At 52.8% G+C, this 14,757-nt stretch overlaps 6 protein-coding genes across 7 annotated transcripts; 3 read left to right on the forward strand and 3 right to left on the reverse strand.

Annotated features, from left to right (window-relative positions):
- The first annotated feature begins 104 nt into the window (after positions 1-104).
- Positions 105-2,995, forward strand: HMPREF1120_03976. Of its 2 annotated transcripts, none has more exons than XM_009158073.1 (4): positions 105-602; positions 656-1,193; positions 1,330-1,924; positions 2,102-2,995. In XM_009158073.1, exons 2-4 carry the CDS (start codon positions 704-706, stop codon positions 2,844-2,846), a joined length of 1,830 nt encoding a protein of 609 aa, XP_009156321.1. In that variant the 5' UTR covers positions 105-602; positions 656-703; the 3' UTR covers positions 2,847-2,995. The 2 variants fall into 2 exon arrangements, with proteins under 2 accessions (XP_009156321.1, XP_009156322.1); XM_009158074.1 differs by having other exon boundaries at positions 105-491.
- HMPREF1120_03977 (uncharacterized protein) lies at positions 2,970-4,526 on the reverse strand. Its single transcript, XM_009158075.1, has 2 exons — positions 4,181-4,526; positions 2,970-4,095 (listed from the first exon to the last, which is right to left on the reverse strand). Exons 1-2 carry the CDS (start codon positions 4,306-4,308, stop codon positions 3,132-3,134), a joined length of 1,092 nt encoding a protein of 363 aa, XP_009156323.1. The 5' UTR covers positions 4,309-4,526; the 3' UTR covers positions 2,970-3,131.
- A 1,017-nt stretch (positions 4,527-5,543) lies between these two features.
- Positions 5,544-9,422, reverse strand: HMPREF1120_03978 (uncharacterized protein; the record flags this gene model as incomplete). Its single annotated transcript, XM_009158076.1, has 4 exons — positions 9,216-9,422; positions 8,815-9,153; positions 5,877-8,763; positions 5,544-5,812 (listed from the first exon to the last, which is right to left on the reverse strand). The coding sequence occupies exons 1-4, from the start codon at positions 9,369-9,371 to the stop codon at positions 5,544-5,546; spliced, it is 3,651 nt and encodes a 1,216-aa protein (XP_009156324.1). The 5' UTR covers positions 9,372-9,422.
- A 319-nt stretch (positions 9,423-9,741) lies between these two features.
- Positions 9,742-11,595, forward strand: HMPREF1120_03979 (uncharacterized protein). The gene is made up of 3 exons (XM_009158077.1): positions 9,742-10,455; positions 10,514-10,831; positions 10,896-11,595. The coding sequence occupies exons 1-3, from the start codon at positions 9,895-9,897 to the stop codon at positions 11,007-11,009; spliced, it is 993 nt and encodes a 330-aa protein (XP_009156325.1). The 5' UTR covers positions 9,742-9,894; the 3' UTR covers positions 11,010-11,595.
- On the reverse strand, positions 11,387-13,310 carry HMPREF1120_03980 (uncharacterized protein). Its single transcript, XM_009158078.1, has 2 exons — positions 13,264-13,310; positions 11,387-13,186 (listed from the first exon to the last, which is right to left on the reverse strand). Exon 2 carries the CDS (start codon positions 12,726-12,728, stop codon positions 11,700-11,702), a length of 1,029 nt encoding a protein of 342 aa, XP_009156326.1. The 5' UTR covers positions 12,729-13,186; positions 13,264-13,310; the 3' UTR covers positions 11,387-11,699.
- On the forward strand, positions 12,981-14,688 carry HMPREF1120_03981 (anthranilate phosphoribosyltransferase). The gene has a single exon (XM_009158079.1). The coding sequence runs from the start codon at positions 13,335-13,337 to the stop codon at positions 14,601-14,603; it is 1,269 nt and encodes a 422-aa protein (XP_009156327.1). The 5' UTR covers positions 12,981-13,334; the 3' UTR covers positions 14,604-14,688.
- The last annotated feature ends 69 nt before the right edge of the window (positions 14,689-14,757 follow it).

Genomic DNA, 14,757 nt, shown 5'->3' on the forward strand with positions numbered 1-14,757 from the left:
CTTGGGCACTGACTAATCACACACACCCCACGTGACTCCTAGAAATAGTGCTTGTTACATAATCGAGCCGACTCTTCCTTGATTTGACAAACACTCAGACAACTTGAAGATCCTGCATCTGCCGAACACATCACTTTTCAATCTTGTGGCTTCGGCTGAGGCGAGTGTGTAACTTGACTCCTCATTGGCAAAGATAAGCAGTCAAACGCTGAACCCACCACCTCCGCCAAACCCCGGACAAGCTCCCCGCAGTATCGGCCAGCCGAACGGGCATAATACTCAGATGCAGAGACTGGTATACAATGTTGTACACAAAATGGACCCTAAGCAAGAAGCATAATGTGGGGTCCCCGCAATATGTGGTTGTAGTATCCTCTCTCAATCATACACCATGCTCCAGAGCTCTGTCCGGACGTGGGTTCTCCCCTACGGCAATGGATTGCTTGACCTCGGACTTTGCACGTTATAGTCATGCTGATGTATTGGACGTGGTAAGTGGACCCAAGCACCAGGTTCTTCTCATATACCGTTGTCTCTAAACGACGCGAGCTCCCCTCGCTTGTGTTGGCGATCGTCTACCTGGATTTGACGATTTCTATTCTGTGCGTTGTCTCTCTGCATCCTTCTTCCTTGCGATCTCACGACCGTGAATCAGATTGGCCTTTCATTCTCGTTTCAACCGGCTTGATACAATCTCATCGCAATGCGTGATACTCCCGAGCATAAGGCTGTCGTGGAACATGAGATTGAAGTTGCCCACCGCGAACACCAAGAAGTGCCACGCGGATATGAGGATCCTCACAAAGCCGCACTCGAGGACAATCCTGACCGACCCGAAAAGCTAAGCGCTACAGTTTTTCTGTCTGCCCTTTTCCTCGGGACTTCCTTCACAGGGCCCATCATCTTCGGGTTCATCCTGATCACCCCGATTCTGGTCCAACTAAGTCAAAAGCTGGGCGGCGAGAACATCGACTTTTGGATTCCTTCGGGCTGGGGCGCCGCTGCTGCTGTGGGATTCTCTATCGCAGGAAGATTGTCCGACATATTTGGAAGGCGATATGTCATTTTAGCAGGGCAGTTGTTGACAATTGTTGGTGGTGCGGTCGCGTGTACAGCGCAGTCGATGAACCAGCTCATTGCCGGCGAGGTTATACTTGGTGGGTCCATAGGAACGGTTTCGGTCGCTTATGCTGGTGAGTCAATATACCTTGGGGAGAGCACCAAGACAGTGATTGCCTCTCCCAAATGATTGTACCATGTCTCAACGCACCCATCATTCGAGTATCACCACTGCCAGCAAAACTGTCGCTTGCTCACCGGATCTTCTAGGTATATCTGAGATTCTCCCCAACAAATACCGTGGTATGGGTCTGGCATGGACAGAATTCAACCTCGCCACCTGGTCGGTGGCAGGGACGCTTCTATCCAACTCACTATTGTCCAACGCCAGCTGGCGCGTCATGCTGTACCTCGCCATCGGATACGGAGCCTTTTCCTTCATCGGCACCGCATGTGTCTACTTCCCACCCAGCCATCCCCGTCCTGACGGCCTGACTCGATGGCAAGAGTTCAAAGGATTGGATTTTGTCGGTGCCTTCCTGTTTGTTTCCGGGCTCGCCGTGTTTCTGTATGGCCTCAATTCCGGCGGCAACACGTACTCGTGGCACAGCGCAGGCACAGTTGCACCACTGGTCTTGGGCGCCATCGTGTTCCTGGCTGCCTTCGTCTACGACTTCACTGTCGCCAATGACCCCTTATTCCCATGGTATCTGTTCCGAAGCTTCCGCGAGTTCTCAGCACTGCTGATGCTCGTGTTTGTTGCGGGGATGGTGTTTTTCGCCGCCTCGGCGCTCAACGCGCAGACCATCTTATATCTGTATACGCCGGATTTGATCAAGATTGGGATATATTCCATTCCGTCTGGGTGAGTTTGAGGAAACACCCTAATCTTTCCCCTGTACCCAAAGCGCACACAGTATTTTCTGCCCTTTGGTCTCCAGTTGTCCCAACCTCCATCTCTTTCCTTTCCAACTGTATGCCATCTTACTCCTCGGGTGATCGGGTATTGGCATCCCACTAACACATTGAACCCACCCCACAGCGCCGGCCAACTCGTCGGCGGCGTCATCCTCCCCGCCTTAGTCCACTACATCAAACACGTACACTACCAACTCGCCTTCTCGGTCCTGATGCAAACCCTCTTCTTTGGACTCGCTGCCCTCATCACACCCCACAACATCAACTGGGTCATGGCGGTACAATTCCTGGCCATGCTCCCATTCGGCTGGATCACTCTTCTGTGCTACACTACGGCATCACTGCACGTTCCGCAGCGCGACCTAGGTGTCGCTATTGGTTTGATCGGCACATTTCGCTCTCTCGGCGGGTCCGTGGGCTCCGTTGTCTTTTCGTCCATTTTCGAACAAGTCGCCAAAAAGGAGATAGCTAGACGGGTTGCTCACGCTGTTGCTGCTGGTGCGGCTGGTGGTGGTGGTAGTACATCGCCACAGACAGCACTTCCAGCTCTCATCGAGGCCGTCGATCTAAGTATCCTAGGCGTTCCCGGCCAAGCAGAGTCCGTATCGTCGTCCGTGTCGGCCGCCGTGTTTGCGAAATGTGTTGAAGCTGCAAGGCTGGGCTATGCGTATGGTTTCCGTATCACTTGGCTGGCCTCCATCCCGTTTGGCGTTGTGGCTGTCCTGTGTGCTGTTGCGGTCAGGGATCCTTCAAAGTATTTTACGAATCATGTCGAGGTGCATTTGGAAAAGGAGGTGATTGGCAAGCATGGGCACCAACAGAAACATCAGCATCATGAAGAGCGTGAGAAGGAACGCGGGGCCTCGTGAGAATATCTACTACCTAGGTGTACTGGGAGTGGTCCGGGTAGTGATTACAGAGAGGAAATACAAACACAATACACACACACACATATATACGCATCAATATACGTATATGTATATGTATAAGTGGTATGCGACCTCACTTTGAATTCTGCCAAATACCGCAACATGCATGAATCGTATTCATGAATACTATTTGCTATAAAAAAGGTATTTCAACATGAAGGAGAAACGTAACGTGGCGTTGTATAGCTTTAGCTAATGTAGTTCATTCCATTCCCACATGTTTTACTACACCCTGGACTCGTACATGTGATTCAGCGTTCCTGTCCTCTTGAGCCCAGTTGGAGCAACGCTCGCTGTTCTCTGGTTCTGGTAAGCTGGTGTTTGCTCTCGATTGCGGCTCTGACTTGGACCGCGTGCAAGGCCGACAGTGGCAGTGGCATTTTGTTGTTGTTGAGGGCCACGAGATCGCGACAGTGTTCGTTGTGGTGGGTCCACACCCGGCGGCAGCGCCGGCAGTCGTGGGTTTGGTTGTAATCTCGTGGACATTGACCGGGCCACAAACTGCGTTTCTGCCATATTGTTGACGAGTTGTTGGTGTTGCGCAGGGTCGTCAACCTGCTTTGATATCTCGACCGTTGTTGTGAAAGTACCCAACTCCACCGTTGTGGCAGTGACACCAGAGTGCTTCCCATTTTCGGACGGCGCCCCACGACTGGGTCCCCCAAAATCTACGCCGGCCCCTGCGCCACGAAACATTTCCTGCTGAACACGCGAGGCACGAATATACTCGCGCCTAGCGCATTCAACCAGCGCAATCGTCAACAGCACCATCCCCCACTGCATAAAGTCCTTGACCGTGGCGAGCTTGGCGAGCATGTCGTCAAGCCCGGGTTTGCCGGTATCTTTGAACCGAAACTGCGGACACCAGCGGGGCACGAGACCTTGGGTGCCTGCGAGAATGGGCGCCAGTTCGCAAGAGGTGCAGAGGATGGATTGGGCGAACCACGCTAGAAAATGAAGGATCGAGATCCCCAGCACGAACATTGTGCTGCTGACGCCGTAGTCGATGTCGTAGTCGTACGATGATGCCTCTCGGGAGGCAGGGGACCCAGGTTTCGTGCTGTCGGTGTCGGTGTCACCGGTTGGGTATGGTGGAACGGGAAGAGCGTTGAATTGCATGGCTGCCAGGTGCGTTGTGGTGTATACTAGGGACGTGAGCGGGATGGCTCCGATGTAGAAGACTAGAGGACTGTGGCTTGCACGTTAGCTTCGCCTTTCGGTGTGAAAATGAGTTGGGGTGGGAAGGGGACAAGACGATGAATGATGAATCTTACATCCAAATCCCAGTTGTTGTTGTCATTTCCTTCGCCCAGGCGGCATATTTGGACGAGGCAATGAGAAGGAACAGAGCCAGCACGAACGAAAGGATGAGAAGTAGGACCTGAACGGCTCGAGACTGCATCGTTCAAAATCCACGGAGAGGGTTTGGGGATGTGGCAGGTTGACGTGCTTGGATATTACCAAACGGCTGACAGGATGTCTTCTTGTGTTTTTCTGTTTATGCCATCCGTACACGATCGAAGCAATCTGGCCGTAGAAACGAGCGACTGGTAAATTTCAGATTGATCAACAAGCAAGTAGAGAGAGTTGAAAAGTAAACAGTAGCGTCCAGCGCCGGCGCCAGCGCCGCGATTGATATGAGAGGAGGGAAAAGCCTATGGCAGGAAGACAATGAATGTGGTCGACGAGCCTTCTATGCCGGAGGTACGTATATATGAACCCACGGCAACAAAAACGAGCGAACGCTTGCTTGGGAAGAAACCAGACCCGCTTGTGGAGAGAATGGACAGAAGAAGAACTCGAGTTACCAGACGGAAGAAGGGCAAAGGGATCAAGATATTCCTAGACCAGGTAGTTCGTAGCAGGTGGAACAAAAGGCACAGTTGCAATAGGTAGATTGATCCTGCCTCAGTGACCCTTCATTGACATCCTGTACGAGGCTGGCATTTGATGTGAGATATGGTTGGCGTAGCGCCACCGCAGCACCATGACGGGCGGTTCGTCTCGCAAGTTTCGTCTGGGGATAGAGGCCATCCTGATTATCTATCATGCATCCGGAAAATACCTACCTAGGGCACCTGAAGCCTCATGACGTGAAGATCCTGGCGCAGTAACCATTGAGCATGTCGGGATCTCATGTCTCCCGGCTGGAGTGGTGTCCTCCTTCGAGGGGCAGACCACCTCCTAGAGTAGATGGGCATCTTGAAATGGGATACAATGCCAGTAGTAGGCGGAGAGGCCGACGGGACAAGACAGTTGGTGTATCAAAAGAAGCTTGTCCTCAAGGCAGACAAAGCGTCAACGTCGTGTAGGCGAAGCATATCAGCCTGTGGCTGTCGCAGATGAGACGGTTCTTGTGGCAGAAGCGTGTTTGAGAATCGAGCGACAAGCGACGTGAAGCAGATGCGAGACGTGCCACTAAACCGCTTTTGGTAAGGACGGATCGGGAAGGATCTCAGCCTTGCACGTGATAAGGCTGCATAAGAACCCCAATATATCTGTGTGCTACAATGTAGTAGTGACAGAACCACCGACGAACGATGAGCAGGAAAATAGTCTCCGCCTCCTTGAGCGGTGGATCTTTCTTGATAGTAAATCGAGATCTCCCATACACATCTACAGACCGGCTGAACAAGTCTAGACCACAGAATATCGCCCTCCTGTCCGTTCGGCAGCATCGGCGGCGCTCATAGTGCCCTCCTTTAGCAGGCGCATCAACTCCCTCATGGCATCGCGCACAACGACTTCCGTGTCCCCCTCGACGAGGATATACAGCTTCGGATTCTCGCCCGGCCCAGGCTCCTTGCCAGCCGGATAGAAAGAGCCCTTGGTGGTGATGGATGTGCCTGTTGCTTCGAGGATCTTGGCAACGTTGGTCCGGTTGGTGACGGCCCATCTCGCCTTTTCTAGAAACAAACAGAAGGGTTAGTATTCGAAACATTTCCAAAAGAGCAGTAGAGAAAAACTTACGGGGAAAGTCGTTGATCTCCAGGGTCGCGTGGAATGCGCCGGCATCTGGACCTTTGTTGTCGATCGGCACACCAGAGCGCATGATCCCGGCCTTGGAGAGTTTCTGGTTGATAGCACCCACAGCAGCGGCGACTTTGTCCATTTGACTTTGCAGGCCAGAAGCTGCTGGCTCCCTCTCAGTTCTGTGAACTGTAATTTTGCCGTCGAGATCAATTCCTTTGGGCACACCAGGGAGAGCAGTGCTGGAAGGAGTGGCATCGGATGCCGCCTTGACACTCGAGGCTGCCTTGGCAAACAAGTCGTCGCCAACCTTGACGTCTTTTCCTTCTTCCTTTTCTTCTTCCTCATCGCCCTCATCGCCGGTTTTGAAAGTCTTGCGCTCTCGAGCCTTGGCGGCATCACGTTCTTGATCCAGTCGCTCAAGACCTTTCCCGCCAAAGCCAGATGCAGCGGCTTTCTCCTTTCCAGCCTTGACTTTCTCCATGAACGAATCGACGAGTTTCTGGACGGGTTCGGGAACAGGTTGACCACTCTGCTTCAGAGCCTTCGCAATGTCAACGGCATATCGATCCTGCTCTTCAGTCAGAAACGTCACGGCGGTACCTGTATTTCCTGCTCTTCCTGTACGACCGGCTCGGTGTACGTAGTCCTCCAGATGATTGGGCGCATCATAATTGACCACCAGCTTGAGCTGTTTAACATCCAGACCACGGGCAGCAACAGAAGTGGCAATTAGAATGGGGATTACCCCGGCCTTGAAATCAGCAATGGTCGAGTCTCTGTCGATCTGATCCTTCCCGCCATGAATTGACATACACGGATATCCTCTCTTCATCAAATCCCTCAACAAGCCATCGGCGGACTCTTGACGATCCACGAAGATAAGGACGCGATCATCTTCGTTCTTGTCATCCTCATAGAGCTTTCCCAAGAGTTCAAGAAGGCGGACGAATTTCGTGCTCTCCTCCCGTACCTCAACAATTTGTGTGATCTCGGGAGCGACAACACTGCGACCACCAACAACAATCTCAATGGGTTTGCTCAATGTTTTCCTGGCCAATGCTTCCATCTGACGAGGGAAGGTTGCCGAAAACAGCACGGTCTGACGGTCAGGTCGGATGTTTGACAAAATCTTCATTACTTGTGGTTCGAAGCCCATATCGAACATTCGATCAGCCTCGTCAAGCACGACATATGTCACTCGCCTCAAGTTCGTCACCCGCCCACCGTTGGCGGCGAGCAAATCAATCATACGACCAGGCGTACAAACCACGATCTCTGCTCCTCGCTTGAGATCGGCGATCTGATCTTTGATGGGCGCGCCTCCGTAAGCACAAACTGCCCGCAAGTTGAGAGCTTTCAGGAAAGGCTTGCATTCTTTATGGATTTGCGTGGCCAGCTCTCGAGTCGGACTCAGGACTAGTCCAATTGGTCCATCAAGCGGATCAAGAGGTCGCTGATCCTTGATATGCCGAAACATGGGAAGCAAAAACGCAATGGTTTTTCCGGAACCGGTTTTGGCGACGCCGATGACATCTCGGCCAGACATAATTGCAGGAATAGCCTGCGCCTGTATACTCGTCGGAGCTTCATATCCCAGTCTTTGAATGACCTCCAAGACCTGAACACCCAGACCGCATTGAGCCCATTTCTGGACAGGCTTTGGCACGTTAACACCTCGCACTTTGATATTGTCAAGTTCCATGCGCAAAGCTGCCACGTCCTCTTCAGTCCACTCCGCCATCTCAATAGGCTCGGAGTAGAAATTGCGCCGAAACGGCTCGTATTGCATTTTCGCGTGGTTCACAGTCGGGATATCCTTCTTCTTTTTCTTGGCATTGGCAGATGCTAGTGATAGAATGTTATCAGGGTTGTCATCGTCAACTGCCGTGAAGTCAACATCGTCGTCGGAAAAGAGTGCCTCAGGCTCTTGCTGGCGTGATTTCGCTTTTGATTTCTGGCCGAAGGACTTTGTGTCGCGCTCAGGTTGCAGCTCTTGCATGAAAGCATCCAAAGGATCTACATCTTCATTTTCTGCCTGGCCAGCTGCAGGGGCGGTGCTCGGTGCCGGTGCTGGAGCATCCGCCATTGCGATGTCCCCGTTTTGTTCTGCTTGCCTTCGTTGCTCAGCCGCCTCTCGCGCGGCGGCCATTGCTTCCTCTTCTGTGCCATCTCCATGCATGTCGACATCCCCATCATCATCGTCACCACCTTCAGCCTCTGTCGAGTGGGCAAGAGCTGAATCACCGTTCGCTTCCAACGGCATATCTGGGAGCTTTTCAAGTTTCTTCTTGGTTCGCTCATCGTCCTCGAAATCCAGGCCCGGTTTCACCAAATCGGTATCACTGGTTGCCTTGCTCCCGAGGCCGATCTTTCCCAAATGACCCTTGGCTTTAAGAGATGTCGTGGTTGACAGGCCATTGGTACCGGAATTTGGCAGGTGTGACTCTTTACTCGACACACTGCCATTTGTTGGAACTGGCGCAGCAACGTCGCCGCCAAGCACTTTAACGGGTGCCGAAGCATGCTGTGCCTTTTTTGCGATGGCTTTGGGATCAAATTTTCCAGTATAGGGGGTGGAAGTTGTCGCCGTCGTTGGGGCGGGCGCTGGCGCTGCCGAATCTGTTGCCGACGCTGATGCGGGTGCTGGAGCAGGAGAATCGCGAGCAGGAACGGCAGGAGATTGCGGTGAGCTTACAGATGGCGATATTCCCGCTCGTCTATCAATCTCATTCAAGATGTTCCGTGCTCCGCCTGCTGCCTCGAGTTCCTTTTGTTTTCTGGCTTGTTCTTCGGCTTGCTTTTTCTTCCATTGCTCAAGCTTGGCAAGCCTTGCCGCCTTTTGCTGTTCGGCAGTGAGGGGGGTAGGAGTTGAAGGCTTCGAAGTCTGCGGTCGTTGATGAGCGCCGTATGACTGGGAGTGTCTCGGAGAACTCACCTCATTGACAGGATCAACCGATCCTCGTCTAGAACCACGATCACGGCTGTCGTCTCGCTTTCTCTTTCGTGATTCAGTCGAATCATCCCTTGTACGACGGTCTCGCTCACGCGGATCGTCACGCCTGGATCTCGTATCCCTATCTCTACTCAGTCGTCGGTCATCGCGGTCTCGTGAGCGCCTTCGGTCTCTTGATCTATCCCGTCTCGAATAGTAACGATCATCGTCTCTTCGACTGTCGTATCGGCGATCTATGGAGCGATCTCGCCTCCGGTACCCATCCCGATCACGATCACGGCGGTCTCGGTCTCGGTCTCTGTCGCGGTCTCGATACCGTCGCTGTGCCAGGGAAAATAGTGAGCATCCGTCCTTACACAACACAGTACTTGGGAAGTACATACATCAGGACTCCGAGATCTGGAATATCTCCGCCGATGACCTCGGTCATCCTCCCGGCGACTTCTCTCATAGCGATCCTCATCTTTTCGACTGCGTCTTGACGAGGAATAAGAACTGCCTACAGGTGATGGTGAGCGAGTGTCCCCGTGCCTAGCCATCCTGTGGCTGCAGATAAGTGAGCTTTACTGCTTGTACCGCAACCAGGACCAGGCTTGAACAGGATTAATAGGTGACTGCTGCTCTCGGTTGGATGATGGCAAGTTGTTGCTCCCAGAGGCTAGGATTTTGGCTGTCGATATACCTCACACTAAATGCGCAAATGGGAGTTCAAGATAACCTCGAGGCTGCAAGTTGCCATCGAAATCGTCTGGTCTGTAAAGATTAGGTCTCTCGGCCCCAGGGCTGGAGGCATCGAAGAATCGGATGCGAAGTCGCCTCTGTCCCGCAATCTTGGCATATTACATAATCCGGGCGGCTGATCACGTGCGCGGATGGGCCCAGCACACTTCCTCATACGGCGTGCTAGTGCCAGTGGTACGCGCATTGGGATCGAGGCTCCAGCCACCGAGTTAGACAGGACGGTGCAGTGTACTTCATGACTGATATCATCCCCATTCCAACGCGGCCCTCCTTGCTTCGAATTGCTCTTCAGTATTCGGTTGTCGCTCTCCAACGGTCGCTATGACGGCCTCTCTTCCCTATTCCCGGACGCTGTCGAAGCAGCTCATTGCCAGGACAGCAAGGTCATTCACGCGACCCTCGGCGACCCCCCTACTACGCGTTACTTGCGACTGCACACCCAATAGTGCACGATCAACTCGTGCTCATGGATTCTTGGGCCATCTATCTACTGTTAAATCCGCTAGGAGCTATGCCACATCCACCGACAAGCCTGCAAGCAGGCCCAAAGCTCATACAGGACGCGCACCGGCAAAGCGCAGCCCCACGCCGAAGGAAGCCAAACCTGCAAAGAAGACAACGACCAAGAGGAAGAAGAAGTCCTCTGCTGCAAAGCCCAAACCGAAGGGCAGGAAACGACTGAGCAAGACGGCAGTGCTCCAGAAACAGCGACAGGAACAGAAAGACCTGCGCGCAACCGCATTGCTTGACCAACCCAAGCAACTGCCTCAAACCGCCTATACATTGGTGGTTGTTGAGGAAGCCAAAAAGGGAGGAGATGTCAAGAGTAACGCGGCATCAGCGTCTGCGCGATACAGAAGTTTGTCTCCGGAGGAGCGCGAGGTAAGTTGACAACCAACTACACAGCGGCGGGGCTGCGATTGACGATTACCTTATGCAGGAATACAACCATCAAGCAAACTTGAACAAAGAGAAGAACGAGCAAGCGTACAAAAGATGGGTGCAGGGGTTCACTCCACTTCAGATCAAGCAGGCCAACAATGCCCGCCGACAGCTTGCTAAGAAAGCCAAGGAGGCAGGGAAGAAGACCAAGTTCCAGCGTCTCAAGGATGACCGGACCGTTAAAGCCCCGCGGAACGCCTACTCTTTCTTCTTCACGGAGCGGCATAGATCAGGCGATCTGAAAGGTCTTTCTGTCGGCGAATCAGGCAAGCTGATCGGGAGAGAGTGGAAGAACTTGTCGCCTGCCGAGAAGAAGGTAAGAGCAGCATTGTGGTGTATTACTTTCCATGAAAATGTGCTAATTTGTTTTGTTAAAAAAGCCCTACGAGGACAAGGCCGCAGCCGACAAAGCCCGCTATGAGGAGGAATACAAGACTGTGTACGGCGTGGATCCTCCGCATTTAAGGCGAGGCTCGGGCTCGAGCTCGACCTGATCGCCAGCATTTCCTGCTACTGCAATGCAATACCTCAACCAATAACATGACATAAGCTTTAACCAGCTCTAGCCATCCACCAATCTGTGCCAACGGCATGCCGTCCGTCCTGATCTGGTGTTGGTTCCGCGCTGTTACTTTATGCTCAACTTTGGCAGCAAATGTGTCTGGCAAGGAACACTGAAATTGCTCCTTTGAATCATATATCGAGGTGAAACTCTCGAATGCGTCGTGGCATCCATCTGTTTAGCTTTGTATCAATCACCGGGGAGATCACGGAGGAGGCGCTGACCGATAGTTCTACATGTTGGGTGGTACGGGACATGGTGAGAGGAGCTTTCCGGGTGAACCTATGGTCATGCTTTTCAGGAAAAGGGTGGGCTGTATGAGTGGGCTCTGTTTCTCCTTATGGTCGAGTTCACTCTTGGAATGGTACTGATACCTTATTCAGTCACATAAATATGTCTGCTGTTGTACATGCTTATCACTTTGCTGGTCTCGATCCCCGCTAGAGTGTACAGATTTAAGACCTCTCATCGCAGATAACCAGTCTTCCTATCATAGATATGCAATCTGTTATCACACATGTTACGGTCACTCATGTTTGACTGTATCTGGTTGACGATCCACACCAGGACGCTGGCTGTGCATCGGACATTGTATCGGGCATCCAGTAACCAAATCAAGCGCTTACGCCTTCTCCTCTTCCTTGGGCTTGGCCTCCTCCTCGAGCATGTTTCTTCGACTCTCCATTGTAAACCACAAATTCCGACTTGCGCTTTCCAGAGTGCTGGTAAGACCAATACCAAAACCTTGCAGTAGAGCCACCAATTGAGCACGCAGCCCATCAATGCCGCCATCGATGCTTCCCACCCATCTTGTACCTTCCATATCGAACACCTGGCCATCGATGCGGGCGCCAAGCAGCAACAACTTCTTCAGACCATCCTGGACAGGCGGATCATAATATGACGGAGTCGCACGGCGCGTTGGAGCCGGAAAGTGCGGTGGCTGGGGGCTCAAGATCGAGAAAGCGGTTTTCAGGTGCACCGGCGACACGGCCGGGAGGGTCAAGATCGCAACGGCGCCCTCAAGAATGGGAGTTAGAGGATGCTCGCCCTTATGTTCGCTTGCAATCCTGTATGCCGCTTCCGAAAGCGCATGGTTCAACGACGGATCTTCTTTTTCCGACGGGATCGCCGTCAGTCCACCAATTGGTTCAGGGGGCAGCTGTTGTTGCCCGGGCTTAAAATACTCGGCCACACGAAGTGCGGGTTCGAAAATGTTCGTCTTGATGACCTCGAACTTGATATAATCTCCGATCAGATCTTGCGGCTGTGCCCCTTGCTTGGATAGTTGTTCGTCGACCTTGCGCAGAGCAGAGGTCAGTTCACGTCTGATGCCCACCCACTCGGCGGCCTTGAGGTTGTTATGTTGGAAGAAGACAATCAGAGGTGTCGTCTGGAGAATGGAAACGTAGGACCGGAGAAGCTGTGATTTTCGGTATAGGGGACTTCGGTGTGATGGAGGTTGCACAGGCGAATATCGAGATAATTGAGGTATCGACGAATGTATTTGTGCGTCTGTAGGTGCCGGTGTCGTGGCCGTGGCCGTTGCTGTCGCGTACTGGCATCGGCCGCAGGTGTAAGTGTAGCCGGCTCGTTGGAGCTGCAGCTCTGCCAGCTGCGCAAGGGAGCGCAGCCGGAGGCGAGGAGGCATGGTCAGCCTTCTGGAGGTGGACAGCAGTCTCAAGCTGCTTTCAGGAATTCAAGTCCTAAAGAAGATGATGGGGAAGTCGTGTAGATCGATATTCAATGGCTCGTGAGATTTCCTCGCAGTTTCACGCTGGCAGGGCCAATGGGAGTACTATTTTGCCAAATCACGTGAGCACCACCAAGCCTTGCCGTAGCGTCGCCGCCCTTAGCAGTTCAGCCTTGTAGCCAGCCTGGTCCAACTCACTAACCACTGGCAACGAGAATGGTATCTGTGAATACAGTTAAAGAGTTCATAGGCTTAAAGTTCTTGTTGAAAGGTTTCGCGACGACCGAAGCGGCCCTCGTGTGCCCTCTCTGGGTTATTGTTGGTCACCTTAGAAGTACCTGTTGGCCCAAGCTATTGCCGCCTTTAGCTGTGGTCCACCGCGAAAGCGCGCCTGCGATAGGCGGAGATAGATCTGACTTTGATCGACTCCGAGTCAACATCGAGTCATATTTACCTCGAGGGGTACCTTGATCCTCTGCCCTGGGCTGCATACCGTATCCTTTTACACTTGGTTAATCGAACCTGTCTCACCGCGCCTCATTGAAGGCATTGCTGATCTCGGATATGGCGACTCCTAACCCATATGTCTCAATAGCGCCTCTTTTGAAAAAGCTCTCTGCGCCAGCCCCGCAGGACAACCATGTCGACGCCGAAGACATCGCGCTCGCCTTCTCGAGGACATTTGAGAACAGACTGAATGGGACACAACTCGCCTCTCTCTTAACATTGCTACACTCGACGCGCAACGACCGACGACCGGACGTCATTGCAAAATGCGCCGAAGCAATGCGCGATGCCGCGGTACAAGTTGACAAGCAAAAGTTGAAGAAGGCTGTCGCAAAGAGACGACGGAAACTGGGAGAATACAGAGGAGGTCTTTGCGACATCGTTGGCACCGGCGGCGATGCACACTCTACCTTCAACATCTCGACGACCTCGTCCATCATTGCTTCTCCGATCTTGTTGATGGCGAAGCACGGTAACAGAGCTCAGACATCTATGTCGGGATCCGCAGATGTCCTAAATGCCGTTACTCCTCGACCGCCAAAACTCGAAGCTCTAACGGCCGAGCACCTACCCGCCGCTTATGAACACACCAACTACACGTTCTTGTTTGCGCCGAACTATCACCCTGGCATGAAACACGCAGCGACCGTGCGCCGGGAGCTGGGCCTTCGTACCATCTTCAACTTACTGGGACCTTTGGCCCATCCTGTCGACGCGTCTATCGAAGCTCGAGTCTGCGGAGTCGCATATCAAGAACTTGGGCCAACCTTTGCCGAGGCTCTGATTCTTTCGGGGGCGACAAAGGCCATGGTGGTGTGCGGACAGGAAGATCTGGATGAGATCAGTTGTGCGGGAAAGACAAACTGCTGGCTGTTAAGAGAGTCAAAGAACCCTCAATATGAGGGCAACTGGGACGATGAAGACGAGGATGCTACAAGCGACGACGAGGCGCCTCCGAAATACATCACCAAAGTGGAAAAGTTCGAGATCGAGCCGGCCGACTTTGGTCTTCCAAGCCATCCACTATCAGAGGTTGGAGGCGGCAAACTGCCTAGACAGAACGCCGAAGTCTTGATGAGCATTCTGCGCAACGAGAGAAGTCCCGACGACCCGATTTTGCATTTTGTCCTCATGAACGTCGCGGCACTTTTCGTGGTGAGTGGCGCCTGTGAGGCAGATACCTGCGAAAGTGGCCCAGTCATCAAGGAACGAGGTCCTGGAGGGGGTCGCTGGAAAGAGGGCGTGAAAAAGGCACGATGGTGCATAGAAAGCGGGAAAGCTTTGGAGGAATTTCAAAAGTTCATAGACTTTACCAACAGCCTGTAGAACAGGACTTGGTATCAAAAAAATAGACCCTTGCCGCCATTCATCTTGTGGCATACTGCCAAAACCGTGTCCTTTTTCTTTTTCGCTTCTTCAGCTCTCATTCAGCTCATCATCCTTGAATCCGTGCCATCCGCTCCGTAAACCCGTCTTGCGC

The sequence above is a fragment of the Exophiala dermatitidis genome (genome assembly GCF_000230625.1).
Source record: "Exophiala dermatitidis NIH/UT8656 unplaced genomic scaffold supercont1.3, whole genome shotgun sequence".
Lineage (NCBI taxonomy): Eukaryota > Fungi > Ascomycota > Eurotiomycetes > Chaetothyriales > Herpotrichiellaceae > Exophiala > Exophiala dermatitidis.

Bases quoted from the DNA above. Each gene is read 5' to 3' on its own strand.
- HMPREF1120_03981 (XM_009158079.1), top strand. From the start codon at position 13,335: ATGGCGACTCCTAACCCATATGTCTCAATAGCGCCTCTTTTGAAAAAG.
- HMPREF1120_03979 (XM_009158077.1), top strand. From the start codon at position 9,895: ATGACGGCCTCTCTTCCCTATTCCCGGACGCTGTCGAAGCAGCTCATT. The intron at 10,456-10,513 runs GTAAGTTGACAA...TACCTTATGCAG, and splicing joins TGTCTCCGGAGGAGCGCGAG to GAATACAACCATCAAGCAAA. The intron at 10,832-10,895 runs GTAAGAGCAGCA...TTGTTAAAAAAG, and splicing joins TGTCGCCTGCCGAGAAGAAG to CCCTACGAGGACAAGGCCGC.
- HMPREF1120_03980 (XM_009158078.1), bottom strand. From the start codon at position 12,728: ATGCCTCCTCGCCTCCGGCTGCGCTCCCTTGCGCAGCTGGCAGAGCTG.
- HMPREF1120_03976 (XM_009158073.1), top strand. From the start codon at position 704: ATGCGTGATACTCCCGAGCATAAGGCTGTCGTGGAACATGAGATTGAA. The intron at 1,194-1,329 runs GTGAGTCAATAT...CGGATCTTCTAG, and splicing joins GGTTTCGGTCGCTTATGCTG to GTATATCTGAGATTCTCCCC. The intron at 1,925-2,101 runs GTGAGTTTGAGG...CCCACCCCACAG, and splicing joins ATATATTCCATTCCGTCTGG to CGCCGGCCAACTCGTCGGCG.
- HMPREF1120_03977 (XM_009158075.1), bottom strand. From the start codon at position 4,308: ATGCAGTCTCGAGCCGTTCAGGTCCTACTTCTCATCCTTTCGTTCGTG. The intron at 4,096-4,180 runs GTAAGATTCATC...TGCAAGCCACAG, and splicing joins ACAACAACTGGGATTTGGAT to TCCTCTAGTCTTCTACATCG.